Here is a 16216-nt window from a genome sequence, read left to right on the forward strand (position 1 = left end):
GTTTAAATGAAAACTTTATCGGCTTTAAATAGGCTAGCGTGTATATGTACATGCGTTTTGATTTCATTTCTTTAAATTTCCATCCAGTGGCATATTCATGCAGTGCGATGTAGTTTCCTCCAAAATCTTTAAAAACGGAGCTCGCAGAGAATGTACGCATTCATGGGTATATTACGTTGATATCTGTTGGTGTGTATTCATACACTGCAATTTAGTGCTATGCAGTCTGTTATGTCATGAGAAACAGTTGAGGCTGCGCTCCCTATTCACCAAATGTAACCGCCCAATTAAATACTTCGCATGCGGGCTACGATGTGTCTAAAGAACACTTTAGACGGTCTGGTGTTGAGAGTTGAGTGACAAACCTGTGATAAAAATAAACTGACACTTTTTCACTGGTCTTTGGATTTATCAGTATCTTCTGTTTTAAAGTGGTGTTCTAAATCCGACCGCAGACTAAGCATTTTGCCAAGTCGGAGGGGAACCAGTGAAAGCGTTCGGAAGACACGGACTAGCTAGGATTATAGATAAACAGACAAGGAGATAGAGGGAGATCCCTCGCCACAGTTATGGTTCCTCTATGGCTGTTTACAGCTAGCTTTGTAGGAGTTTTACTTCCAGAGGGTAAGTTTTTATTCTATTATTTGATATACTTCCGAACAACTGTCGAACCTGATCCGTCATTATTTCGTTTGAAGCAACCGAAGTGCATTTTGTTCATTGACCGACATTCGATAGACCGTAGACTTCTAGCACTGATTCAGACTATTCTTTATTTCAATTTTGTTATGTTTCTGTCGCATTCGATTTTTAGTTATATTGTGTAATTATTCAAGTTATTATTTGTTTCCTCTCAATTCCTAATATTACACTGCTAGTTTTGTTTGGGTTTAGAACGCTTGGTCGGCCTAATCGACACACAGGTAAAGGTAAAGGTCATCGTGTCGCCGTCTAGACGGTTCAATTAGGAACACCTCAGGCAAAATATTGAGCGAAAGAAAACAAAATTACACCCGAACTAAGTTTATGCTATTCCCAAGAACATGCTCTATGTCGTATTTGCATTTAGTAATATGTCGAAATGAAATCTGTTTCTGTAGTATAATACCATGATTTTATATGGCAATTATAACTTGCAGTGTTTATTGACAATGACATGTTGTGTGAACATGCACGGTTAGAGTTGACTTTTGTACTGTGTGTAAGCTCATTTAGTTGATAATAAACTCATGTCCACATATAGATCTATATGTAACCTATTGACAACACTATGGAAAATATTTATCACCAGCCATTATAGTACAGTATTTAGCTAAAAATTAGCTTCCATAAATGGCTTAGTTGCTTTATTTTAAGAGGAACGTCTAGACACTAGTGAGATACTCTACTGATTTTCTACAGTAACTTAGATACTGACAATATTAATTGACTGTTATAATTAATTAGTAATTTTTTCTTTATCAGTTAAGAAGTCTTGGCCCGATTATTCAAGTTTGTGTATATTTTTTGTATTTCCATAGAAATTTGGTAAAATACAGTACATTCAGCTCATTACATAAGATGACTTTCAGTTAATCTTATCCAAATTGTCGACGTTATTTAAGCATTTAAAACACAGTTCCATTCTGTTTTATAACACTTACAAAAATGAACCCTTCATAATGTTAATTCTAAGACATTAAAAACATCGTCTGAAGATGCGGGCAACCTTGAAAGTGTTAGCAATATGAAATTGATCTTTTTGTATTGTTGATTCGCTCAGTTGACATCGTTGGTAAGCTGATATTTTTATATTCAATATATACAGTACTACCAATAAGGATTTGTTCTGATAAAAGTGTTAATGTTTATAACAGATATTAATATGCTAGTACACATGACCTGTGTAGCTAAAGACAATTACTCCTTACAGTTTTCACTTAATGGTATAGTGCTAATTTCCTTGTGTGGTAATGAATCAGGTTATATTTGTATCGTATACACATATCCTCGTTTGACTTTGGACCTAGCCTCAGTTTATACGTTTATAGGTTAAGTCTCTGTCCTAATTTTAACACAATAACAAAATATCACCCTAGCACTGTACATGTCTATAGATATGATTATATGTTTACATCTAGATAGTTGTTAATTGGACGTACATTTAACTATGGTAGTATGTCCTAATATCTATACAGGACATTATTCAAGGGAGGCCATCCTAAACTCTTTCTGTATTGTTGTTGACTAGGTTTTACCCTCTTTTCCTTTCTCCATATTCTCACTATTTCCTGTTGTCAACTGTAGTTGACACCAATATCAAGGTATTTTGACATTTATTCTAGAGCTGTCATCGTTACAAACGATATTGATGTATCGACGATTTTCATCTTCCGATACCATATCGCTTCCTATTTTCCGAAATCGATACAATGACCGAAATTGTACTTTTTGACCTACCTATGACCTGCCTAGCAACGTTGGAATTTCAAGTGCCGGCAAATATTGTATTATTTTTTACAGTATACCAACTGTAGCATTATTATTTTGTAAGTTTCTTGATCATTTTATCTCATGTCTGTCCTTTAACAATTCTTGTTACCGCTATTTCTCAGAAAGTGCAAAAGGGATCTTTTTCAAATTTCAGATGTAAGTTGTGCATATTGCATTTTCGGACCCATCGGTCAACAAGATGGCCAACCGGCGGCCATCTTTAATTTTGATAGTTAAAGTTTGTTACCACTATTTCTCAGGAAGTACTGAAGGGATCTTTCTCAAATTTCATATGTAGGTTCCCCTAGGGCCCTTGTTGTGCATATTGCAATTTGAGACTGATCGGTCACAAGATGGCCGACCAGCCGCCATCTTGGATTTTGGTAGTTAAAGTTTGTTACCACTATTTCTCAGAAAGTACTGAAGGGATCTATCCAAATTTCACATGTAATTCCCCTAGGGCCCTAGTTGTACATATTGCATTTTGGGACTTATCGGTCAACAAGATGGTCACCTGGCCGCCATCTTGGATTTTGATAGTTACCGCTATTTGTCTTGAAATTACTGAAGGGATATCACTCAAATTCCATGCATAGGTTCCCCTTGGACCTTAGTTGTGCATCGTACCGTTGGGACTAATCTGTCAACAAGATGGCCAAGCGGTCACCATCTTGGATTTCACCACTGTTTCTTAGAAAGTAATGAAGCAATCTGTCTTAAATTTCATATGTAGTATGTTTGAAAAAGTTTGAAAAGCAGGGAAAAGATCCCTCTTTCCATTGTCAGACATAGGTCATTCTTTGGTGGGCGCCAAGATCCCTGTGGGATCTATTGTTCACATTTACCCTGAATTATATATGAAATACTCAGAAATAGTTCCCGAGTAACATTCATTGTTTTTGTTCCTAAACCCATTATGTAATACACAAAACAACCGTTCCAGATTTCATCTTTTTCTCAACAACATCATTGTTTTGATATATATCGATACATCATGATATTTTCTTTTCTCTATATCAATGCTTAAAATTTATATCATGGGCAGCTCTAATTTATTCTTTGAAAACAGCAGTTGTTATAGACAAATGTTTAATGGAAGAACTTACCTGCTCCCAGATCACACAGTACTACTAGGAGACATACACTGGATACATTGACAGAGTTATCTGAGTGAGCTTACCCACTCACAGGCCACATGTTACTACTAGGGGACACACACTGGATACATTGACAGAGTTATCTGAGTGAGCTTACCCACACACAGGCCTCACAGTACTACTAGGAGACATACACTGGATACATTGACAGAGTTATCTGAGTGAGCTTACCCACTCACAGGCCACATGTTACTACAAGGAGACACACACTGGATACATTGACAGAGTTATCTGACTCATGTGGCTGTGAGTGGGTAAGCTCACTCAGATACTATCTGAGTGAGCTTACCCACTCACAGGCCACATGTTACTACTAGGAGACATACACTGGATACATTGACAGAGTTATCTGAGTGAGCTTACCCACTCACAGGCCACATGTTACTACAAGGAGACACACACTGGATACATTGACAGAGTTATCTGACTCATGTGGCCTGTGAGTGGGTAAGCTCACTCAGATACTATCTGAGTGAGCTTACCCACTCACAGGCCACATGTTACTACTAGGAGACATACACTGGATACATTGACAGAGTTATCTGAGTGAGCTTACCCACACACAGGCCACATGTTACTACTAGGAGACATACACTGGATACATTGACAGAGTTATCTGAGTGAGCTTACCCACTCACAGGCCACATGTTACTACAAGGAGACACACACTGGATACATTGACAGAGTTATCTGAGTGAGCTTACCCACTCACAGGCCACATGTTACTACTAGGAGACATACACTGGATACATTGACAGAGTTATCTTAGTGAGCTTACCCACACACAGGCCACATATTACTACTAGGAGACATACACTGGATACATTGACAGAGGTATCTGAGTGAGCTTACCCACACACAGGCCACACAGTACTACTAGGAGACACACACAGGATACATTGACAGAGTTATCTTAGTGAGCTTACCCACACAGGCCACACAGTACTACTAGGAGACACACACTGGATACATTGACAGAGGTATCTAAGTGAGCTTACCCACTCACAGGCCACACAGTACCACTAGGAGACACACACAGGATACATTGACAGAGTTATCTGAGTGAGCTAACCCACTCACAGGCCTCACAGTATTACTAGGAGACACACACTAGATACATAGACGGAGGTATCTGAGTGAGCTTACCCACACACAGGCCACACAGTACCACTAGGGGACACACACTGGATACATTGACAGAGGTATCTGAGTGAGCTTACCCACACACAGGCCACACAGTACCACTAGGAGACACACACAGGATACATTGACAGAGTTATCTGAGTGAGCTTACTCACTAACAGGCCACACAGTACCACTAGAAGACACACACTAGATACATTGACAGAGTTATCTGAGTGAGCTTACCCACTCACAGGCCACACGGTACAACTAGGGGCCACACACTGGATACATTGACAGAGTTATCTGAGTGAGCTAACCCACTCACAGGCCACACAGTACCACTAGGGGACACACACTTGATACATTGTTATCCGAGTGAACTCACTCACAAACAGGCCACACAGTACCACTAGGAGACACACATTGGACGCATTGACAGAGTTATCTGAGTGAGCATACCCACTCATAGGCCACAGAGTACTACTAGGAGACACACACTGGATACATTGACAGAGTTATCTGAGTGAGCTAACCCACTCACAGGCCACACAGTACCACTAGGGGACACACACTTGATACATTGACAGAGTTATCTGAGTGAGCTTACTCACTCACAGGCCACACAGTACCACTAGGGGACACACACTGGATACATTGACAGAGGTATCTGAGTGAGCTTACCCACTCACAGGCCACACAGTACTACTAGGGGAAACACACTGGATGCATTGACAGAGTTATCTGAGTGAGCTTACTCACTAACAGGCCACACAGTACCACTAGGGGACACACACTAGATCCATTGACAGAGTTATCTGAGTGAGCTTACTCACTCACAGGCCACACAGTACCACTAGGGGACATACACTGGATACATTGACAGAGTTATCTGAGTGAGCTTACTCACTCACAGGCCACACAGTACCACTAGGGGACACACACTTGATGCATTGACAGAGTTATCTGAGTGAGCTTACTCACTCACAGGCCACACAGTACCACTAGGGGACATACACTGGATACATTGACAGAGTTATCTGAGTGAGCTTACTCACTCACAGGCCACACAGTACTACTAGGGGACACACACTGGATACATTGACAGAGTAATCTGAGTGAGCTTACCCACTCACAGGCCACACAGTACTACTAGGGGACACACACTGGATACATTGACAGAGTTCTCTGAGTGACCTTACTCACTAACAGGCCACACTGTACTACTATATATATACCATATTTCACCGCAAATAAGACCCCCTTCCCAGAGAAGAAATAAAGGTCAAAAGTGGTGGGGGGTCTTATTTGCGGACAACCCGCCTGATAACATCGATCTATGAGGTCGCTATCTTGGATTTTTTAATATCCTGTCATTGTTGTAACAGTCGTATGACAGATGGGTAATAGCAAGATGTTCAAATATTGATAATAATTATGAAGACGTATGAGTAAAATTAAATCAAATGTTATGACAAATTAAAATATAAACTAAACTAGGGCAGTTGTAACGTAAGTCTGAAAGGGAAACGCACATTTTTGCAAGAGTCACGCGGACATTCACCAATGAAACAAAACGAAGAAACAGCATCATAAGCAATGTCATTTTAATCCAGAAGTTTTAATAATCGTATAGCTATATTAAAATATTCAAATTCGGTTATTGTTTACGATCACAACTACATCTCCGTCTTAGTAAACACGTGAATCAATCGCCGTGAATCGGAAGGACAATCGCCGTTCAGGCTCAGGTCTATTCAAAATTCGCTGCAAACGTTTACATACCAAATTCTTTCTTAAGCAGAAGAATTTACGTACATTTGTCTCAGCCAAATGAGCAAACGATCGTGATTTAACTTCAACATGCCGACATGCACTGATGCAGTTGTTTGTAACATCGTACACACATGTGTAGGAAAATGGCGCCGGGTTGAAGCCATACTTTCACATTTTCACACCGGGTCGTGTTTGGGAATTTGATCGGTATTGCTATTGATACGACGATAGTTTGATAATATTTCAGAACTTAATCCAAGTATTAACTGCATTAAAACATTGTAGCAAGTATTTTTGTATCCAGAGTAAAATACAAAACTTTGCGGCAATCATATTATACTGACTGCGTAAACAAAACATGGCGGCCGAAAAGTAAAGCATGGTTTCTCCAACTGATCGTGAACTACAGGTACGTTTCGTTCACAAATAAACATATTTGAAACTGTAAATGCCTTAAGTAGATATTTTAGGTAATGATTGTATTGAGTTAGAATCCATGACTGCAGAAACGATTCGCATCAATGACGAATATCTTTGCCGATTCATGTAAAAAATGACAAGCCCTACGAACAATAAACGTGTTGACCATGCCGATATGAAGTGTTCATGGAAACATATATCGGCGTATTTTGTTGAAAATAAGCTCAAATTAAATATGAGCACTGTCCACAATTCGAAGTTATTGGTAGTTAATAAAATCACCAGTGAATTAACTTGAATTAAATGACAAAAATAACAAGCACAGAAACAGTTGTTTACTACGTGATTTTTCTATGACGATAAAACAAACAAAAATAAGTCCCGATACAAAGTCTTTTGTTGATATTTTTAATTACTTCATTGCTCAATTCCATCATCCAGTAAACTGAAAAAGTGGTGGGGGGTCTTATTTGCAGACATCCCCCCTAAGTCTGAAAATGTGTCAAAATAGGTGGGGGGTCTTATTTGCGGGAGGGGTCTTATTTGCGGTCAAATACAGAAGCTAGGGGACACACACTGGATACATTGACATCTAGGTATCTGAGTGAGCTTACCCACTCACAGGCCACACAGTACCACTAGGGGACACACACTGGATACATTGACATCTAGGTATCTGAGTGAGCTTACCCTCTCACAGGTCACACAGTACTACTAGGGGACACACACGATACATTGACAGAGTTATCTGAGTGAGCTTACCCACTCACATGCAACACAGTACTATTAGGAGACACACACTGGATACATTGACAGAGTAATCTGAATGAGCTTACCCTCTCACAGGCCACAGAGTACTACTAGGGGACATACACTGGATACATTGACAGAGTAATCTGAGTGAGCTTACCCACTCACATGCAACACAGTACTACTAGGGGACATACACTGGATACATTGACAGAGTTATCTGAATGAGCTTACCCTCTCACAGGCCACACAGTACTACTAGGGGACATACACTGGATACATTGACAGAGTTATCTGAATGAGCTTACCCACTCACATGCAACACAGTACTACTAGGGGACATACACTGGATACATTGACAGAGTTATCTGAATGAGCTTACCCTCTCACAGGCCACAGAGTACTACTAGGGGACACACACTGGATACATTGACAGAGTAATCTGAGTGAGCTTACCCACTCACAGGCCACAGAGTACTACTAGGGGACACACACTGGATACATTGACAGAGTTATCTGAATGAGCTTACCCTCTCACAGGCCACAGAGTACTACTAGGGGACACACATTGGATACATTGACAGAGGTATCTGAGTGAGCTTACCCACTCACAGGCCACACAGTACTACTATATATATAGCTAGGGGACACACACTGGATACATTGACAGAGGTATCTGAGTAAGCTTACCCTCTCACAGGCCACACAGTACTACTATTTATATAGCTAGGGGACACACACTGGATACATTGACAAAGGTATCTAAGTGAGCTTACCCTCTCACAGGCCACACAGTACTACTATTTATATAGCTAGGGGACACACACTGGATACATTGACAAAGGTATCTGAGTGAGCTTACCCACTCACAGGCCACACAGTACTACTATTTATATAGCTAGGGGACACACACTGGATACATTGACAAAGGTATCTGAGTGAGCTTACCCTCTCACAGGCCACAGAGTACTACTAGGGGACACACGCTGGATACATTGACAGAGGTATCTGAGTGAGCTTACCCACTCACAGGCCACAGAGTACTACTAGGGGACATACACTGGATACATTGACAGAGTAATCTGAATGAGCCTACCCTCTCACAGGCCACACAGTACGACTAGGAGACACACACAGGATATATTGATAGTTATGTGATGCCTGTGTGACATACTTGTACTTGATTCCTTTCCTAGTTAGTTCTATTTTGCTGTTCAGCAGCTACTTGTGTGTCTATGAGTGTTAACTTGATAGTCCTTTTATCCTGTGTTTGTGATATGCAACTTTTCTACAGTGTTTCTTTAATTGTGGCACCAAAGTTTATTTCCATCACGAACTGATCACATGATATATACCAGTAAACTCTTTTGAAATTGGATTTCTTTTTTGTTTGATATAATCATCTATATGGTTGAATTGTTATTCATAAGATGTTTTCTCTATAATTCATGATGCAATTTTTTAAATTACATTGTGCATGTATTTTGAAAACAAAATTGAGGCCTTGAAGGCGATTCTCCTGGAATTAATGTTTGGTTTTTCTAAACATTCAGAATATTTCATCAGATAATAGTTAATTATCTGCCCCTGGAGAAATCTCCTGTACTTTGGTTTATTTTGTTTAACAGCCATGATTATTTAAGGACATACCAGACGGTTTACTATGTGGCAGAAAGCTGTAGTATCTGGAGAAGAAACTGACCCACAGTTAGTAGTTTTCATTGCCTATAGTACAGTTACTGTTATAACAAGGTGATAGAGACATGTACAGAGTATACAATATCAAATTGTTTTATTGACAATATAGAGATTAACATTTAATAGTACAGATTTATATTTAACTAAGGTAACGTGTATAGGATTGGACAGCTGACTCTATAGTCTATATCAATCATTTTCGCTGTGAGTGTATATTTATTATGTTAATAATAATTTTTATTGTAAAGAGACTTGTTCTTGTATGTTATAATGATGCAACTGATAGTTTTATAAACCAACATATGGTGCATCTTAAAAAAAATGAATAAAAAATGTTATGACAAATCAAGCTGAGGCACAGTGCATCCGCCCCACTCCTTGTAAGGAAACTGTGATACAACGTACTGGTCACCACTTTGCCTCGTACAGAGAGGATTGAAGTGGTCACCACTCAACACGTGTCAAATCTCTATAGCTCTAGCAGGATGTGTTACATCACTTAGATATCTTTATCAACATCAGTCCACAAATACAATAGAAAGGTTGGATATTTCTCAACATCAGTCCACAAATACAATAGAAAGGTTGGATATTTCTCAACATCAGTCTACATATACAGTAGAAAGGTTTGATATTTCTCAACATCAGTCCACAAATACAACAGAAAGGTTGGATATTTCTCAACATCAGTCCACAAATACAATAGAAAGGTTGGATATTTCTCAACATCAGTCTACAAATACAGTAGAAAGGTTTGATATTTCTCAACATCAGTCCTCAAATACAATAGAAAGGTTGGATATTTCTCAACATCAGTCCACAAATACAATAGAAAGGTTGGATATTTCTCAACATCAGTCCACAAATACAATAGAAAGGTTGGATATTTCTCAACATCAGTCCACAAATACAATAGAAAGGTTGGATATTTCTCAACATCAGTCCACAAATACAGTAGAAAGGTTGGATATTTCTCAACATCAGTCTACAAATACAGTAGAAAGGTTGGATATTTCTCAACATCAGTCCACAAATACAATAGAAAGGTTGGATATTTCTCAACATCAGTCCACAAATACAATAGAAAGGTTGGATATTTCTCAACATCAGTCCACAAATACAGTAGAAAGGTTTGATATTTCTCAACATCAGTCCACAAATACAGTAGAAAGGTTTGATATTTCTCAACATCAGTCTACAAATACAGTAGAAAGGTTTGATATTTCTCAACATCAGTCCACAAATACAGTAGAAAGGTTTGATATTTCTCAACATCATGAGTCCACAAATACAGTAGAAAGGTTGGATATTTCTCAACATCAGTCCACAAATACAGTAGAAAGGTTTGATATTTCTCAACATCATGAGTCAACAAATACAGTAGAAAGGTTTGATATTTCTCAACATCAGTCCACTAATACAACAGAAAGGTTGAATATTTCTCAACATCAGTCTACAAATACAGTAGAAAGGTTTGATATTTCTCAACATCATGAGTCCACAAATACAGTAGAAAGGTTTGATATTTCTCAACATCAGTCCACAAATACAGTAGAAAGGTTTGATATTTCTCAACATCAGTCTACAAATACAGTAGAAAGGTTTGATATTTCTCAACATCAGTCTACAAATACAGAAGAAAGGTTGGATATTTCTCAACATTAGTCCACAAATACAACAGAAAGGTCAGATATTTCTCAATATCAGTTCACAAATACAATAGAAAGGTTGGATATTTCTCAACATCAGTCCATAAATACAACAGAAAGGTTGGATATTTCTCAACATCAGTCCAAATATACGATAGAAAGGTTTGATATTTCTCAATATCAGTCCACAAATACGACAAAAAGGTTGGATATTTATCAACGTCAGTCCACAAATACAATAGAAAGGTTGGATATTTCTCAACATCAGTCCACTAATACAACAGAAAGGTTGGATGTTTCTCAATATCAGTCCACTAATACAACAGAAAGGTTGGATGTTTCTCAATATCAGTCCACAAATACAGTAGAAAGGTTTGATATTTCTCAACATCATGAGTCCACAAATACAGTAGAAAGGTTGGATATTTCTCAACATCAGTCCACAAATACAGTAGAAAGGTTTGATATTTCTCAACATCATGAGTCAACAAATACAGTAGAAAGGTTTGATATTTCTCAACATCAGTCCACTAATACAACAGAAAGGTTGAATATTTCTCAACATCAGTCTACAAATACAGTAGAAAGGTTTGATATTTCTCAACATCATGAGTCCACAAATACAGTAGAAAGGTTTGATATTTCTCAACATCAGTCCACAAATACAGTAGAAAGGTTTGATATTTCTCAACATCAGTCTACAAATACAGTAGAAAGGTTTGATATTTCTCAACATCAGTCTACAAATACAGAAGAAAGGTTGGATATTTCTCAACATTAGTCCACAAATACAACAGAAAGGTCAGATATTTCTCAATATCAGTTCACAAATACAATAGAAAGGTTGGATATTTCTCAACATCAGTCCATAAATACAACAGAAAGGTTGGATATTTCTCAACATCAGTCCAAATATACGATAGAAAGGTTTGATATTTCTCAATATCAGTCCACAAATACGACAAAAAAGTTGGATATTTATCAACGTCAGTCCACAAATACAATAGAAAGGTTGGATATTTCTCAACATCAGTCCACTAATACAACAGAAAGGTTGGATGTTTCTCAATATCAGTCCACTCATACAACAGAAAGGTTGGATGTTTCTCAATATCAGTCCACAAATACGACAGAAAGGTTGGATATTTCTCAACATCAGTCCACAAATACGACAGAAAGGTTGGGTATTTCTCAACATCAGTCCACAAATACGACAGAAAGGTCAGATATTTCTCAATATCAGTCCACAAATACAACAGAAAGGTCAGATATTTCTCAATATCAGTCCACAAATACAACAGAAAGGTCAGATATGTCTTAACATCAGTCCACAAATACAACAGAAAGGTAAGATATTTCTCAATATCAGTCCACAAATACAACAGGAAGGTCAGATATATCTCAATATCAGTCCACAAATACAACAGGAAGGTCAGATATATCTCAATATCAGTCCACAAATACAACAAGAAGGTCAGATATTTCTCAATATCAGTCCACAAATACAACAGAAAGGTTGGATATTTCTCAACATCAGTCCACAAATACAACAGAAAGGTTGGATATTTCTCAATATCAGTCCACAAATACAACAGAAAGGTCAGATATGTCTTAACATCAGTCCACAAATACAACAGAAAGGTTGGATATTTCTCAATATCAATCCACTTAACTTGAATCCTATACAAATGAGCACTGCATATAAATTTCGCCACACATTTGATTTCACACATGGCACGTTTTCCAGTCCCCACTTATATTGTAGTGTTCTGCTGAACATCATGGCTACATGTTGGTAGATCCAGTCTTCGGCTGCCACTTGCCAAATGATTAATTGTGCTCCATTGTGCTGCTAAATATTTTTATATTTTTTTTTGTCTACATGGTTGGAATTACTTCTTTGTCCCATATTACCATTTGGAGTAATTTTTATCCAACAGACTTAGGTTTGATAGGATCCTGTGTCATCTGGAAAATCCTGTTGATATTACTTCTTTGACCCTCAACACCAGTCCACAAATACAACAGAAAGGTCAGATATTTCTCAAAATCAGTCCACAAATACAACAGAAAAGTTGGGTATTTCTCAATATCAGTCCATAAATACAACAGATAGGTTGGATATTTCTCAATATGAGTCCACCAATACAACAGATAGGTCAGATATTTCTCTATCAGTCCACAAATACAACAGAAAGATTGGATATATTGTCCAAAAATACAACAGATATTAGCACATTTTACTTTTAGAGTACATCTGATTGTGACACAATTAGAGAAAAAGATTTATAAGGGTGCATCGGGCACGAAATGCGAAGCACTTCTAAGGTAATGCATACATGAAAATATAAGAAAAACACAATCTTCAAAATTCAATCCTACACACTGACTGCTTCAGTTTGCAGCCGCCATGTTTTACACACTTTAAAAAATCCCATCAGCGTGAATGTGATGCTTTGAAGTCAGCTCAATATATAATCAAGCGGTTCAAACGCTTTTATGACCCGACAAACGTAATCTTCATCCGGCAGAAGCTTGGTGCTATTGCTCTTTATTTGCAAGCGTTCAAGTGATAGACCACCTTCCAATATAATCATCTGACCCAAAACAGAATATCTGTTACGGAAAATTATTAAAAATTTCTTCTTTCTCTAATGTGAGCCTAACTCGATTTGCCCTCTTCTACTTCCAGAATATAACTTCCGTTCACTCGATTGTAGCTCTTCTACTTCTGGAAGCTCTGTTTTCTATAGGCTGGAAATCTTCTGAGAAGACTTCTCTTCTTAGCGCAAATCGGGTTGAGCCAAGGATTTCCTTCTCAAATGGGGGTTTTTGGAAAAGGACAGAGTGTGAATATATGAATAAATTGAACTTTTTTACATTGTATGATTAATGGTTACTGAAACATCTGGCTGCGCTCTTTAAGGCCTTGCCTTCAGTCATACTTGTGTGAAGGGGGGATTAAAATATAAGAATGGTGTATGTTTAAGAGATGTTAAAACAAATTGACAATTTAATTTATTCTCTGAAACTCATATGTAAGTAAAATTTGACAGCCCACATCCCCCTTTTATAGATACATGTACATTGTGATGTATACACCAGAAAAACCTGACTGGTATTAAAATTATTATAAACATTTCCGTTTTTACATAGGCTAATTGATCTTAAGATACATTTTATATTAAAGTTGTTTTTGAACTTTCCATATTTATCAAGTTTTGTAAAGTTCGTATTCAGAGAGTTATGAAATAATTCAATATAGATTAATCCTTTTTCTTGTGTATATGTTGAAAATAACTCCAGCTGTTCAGTGATCATTTTCGATCTGTATGGATATCGTTGATATTATCCATAAGTTTTAAACATGATGTTGGTCTGTGATCGTTTTCAAAATGCATGATATATATCATCCAACCACCCCTCTATCCTAATCGTATGCTGATGATGCTTTTATGGATCTGACTCACCATATACATATGTATTCACACAATGTATGTTTTTCAACAGTTTTTCAGAGTGAAAATAACCTGAAATATAATTTTGAGTAAACATTTGCAAATAAATTTAAAAAAAAAATTAGATTATGTTTTTGCAAATTAAGATTCCTAATATCTTCAACTTCTGTCATTCACTCAATGACCTATAGACATTATAATGTACAATACATGTACAGTGACCATTGCTTACCAAAATGGTCAACGATTTTGAAGAAGACAATGGTAGTCAAATAAAAGTGGATATAAAGTTTATATTTGTCTGTATTCTTTTATTCACCCATCAGATTTAACAGCTCCATTCCTTAAACTTGAGGAGAGCCATTTTGTAATCATAATAGTTTTAGGGTTTATGTGGCTACCTGGTGAATATTAATCACTGGTTTTTTTTTATCCTGTAGTATAGAGGTGCGCATATCTACTTAAATTTGTAGAACCTGATCTACCAGAATGTCACGTTAAGATCCTGAAGTTTTTGTTAAGGTTTGAGCTGCATCCTATTAGCTGACAAGCTGACATGTTTATAGCTGCCATTAGCTATTTTAATTTATCTTGTCTTTTTTTTTGTGAAATTACAAACCTATACACAATTTAAGGACATCAACTGTATAGCTGATTATAATTTTACAGGTTTGGTCATATTTCCAAATTGGAACTTATCAGTATTCTTATTGAAAGCATGAAGGACCTATTCATGCTAATTAAAGACCCTCAATTTCAGAATGTGTGACTGAAACATGTAATAGAGTGGTGTAGAAGTAAAGCCATTTTACCTAGCTAGCCGGCCGGGGTTGGATCCCCAGCACGGATGTGAAAAGGTCAGGGTTCAAGTGAGTTTTCTCTCAATTCCGGCACTTTGGTTTCCTCCTACTCATGGGCATGCCTAGGGATATATATGTTCTCATTTATTTGGAAATCATGAAACAAATCATCATTTAAAATGTAAAACACATATCTGTAGAAATAAAGACTATTTTCAAGGTACAAAGGAAATGCATATGGTGTTGAACTAAATTTGAATAATCAATCGTAGAAAACAATAAATTATCATTATCATTTTCTAATGATTAGTGTATATGACGGCAGCGTAAATGCGATTATGGAAATTAACAAAGAAGTAAAATGCTCTTGGTCACAAATAGCATGGTTTCCGGAGATTAACTCATGTTTTGACATTTCAATGTAAGAGCAGGAAAAACAAAAAACTTTAATAATGGTTATGTAATTGTGCAATAATTGTCTGTAATCCCGGGACCCATGTCTTAATGTAATTAATGGTATATTATTACAGTGTAATGTTACACTTGTTTCTGTTTGTCACAAGTGGCTGTGTATTGTCCATTTGATGCTCAGGCCAGTTTTCACATGAAGGGCGTACAGATCTAGAGTGTGTAGAATGGGTGATGACTGGTTCTGTAGATTATGGCAATGACTTAACACATGGAAGCACATGTTATAATGAGAGTGACATTAATAAAAGTTAGAGGATTAATGTGTGTAACACTTGATCTGTTACCAGGGTATATATCCATCAGGTTTTCATCACATGTGTTAGTGTCCATTTCACAGTAGCATACACCCGGAGCTTTCCATGTCACAGATTCAAAGTAAACTTGCATGATATACACCCGAAGCTTTCCCTGTCATAGACTCACAGTAAACTAGCATACACCCA

General features: G+C 37.4%; 1 protein-coding gene across 1 annotated transcript in view; it reads left to right on the forward strand.

Moving 5' to 3' along the window:
* The first annotated feature begins 259 nt into the window (after window positions 1-259).
* The window catches only part of LOC138320949 (bone morphogenetic protein receptor type-2-like), a 66647-nt gene continuing 50690 nt past the window's right edge, over window positions 260-16216 (forward strand). The window contains exon 1 of the mRNA XM_069264273.1: window positions 260-624. Coding sequence (XP_069120374.1) covers window positions 570-624 — 55 coding nt within the window. The 5' untranslated portion in view covers window positions 260-569. The remainder of the gene's footprint in view (window positions 625-16216) is intronic.

This window comes from Argopecten irradians, chromosome 4, assembly GCF_041381155.1.
Source record: "Argopecten irradians isolate NY chromosome 4, Ai_NY, whole genome shotgun sequence".
NCBI lineage: Eukaryota > Metazoa > Mollusca > Bivalvia > Pectinida > Pectinidae > Argopecten > Argopecten irradians.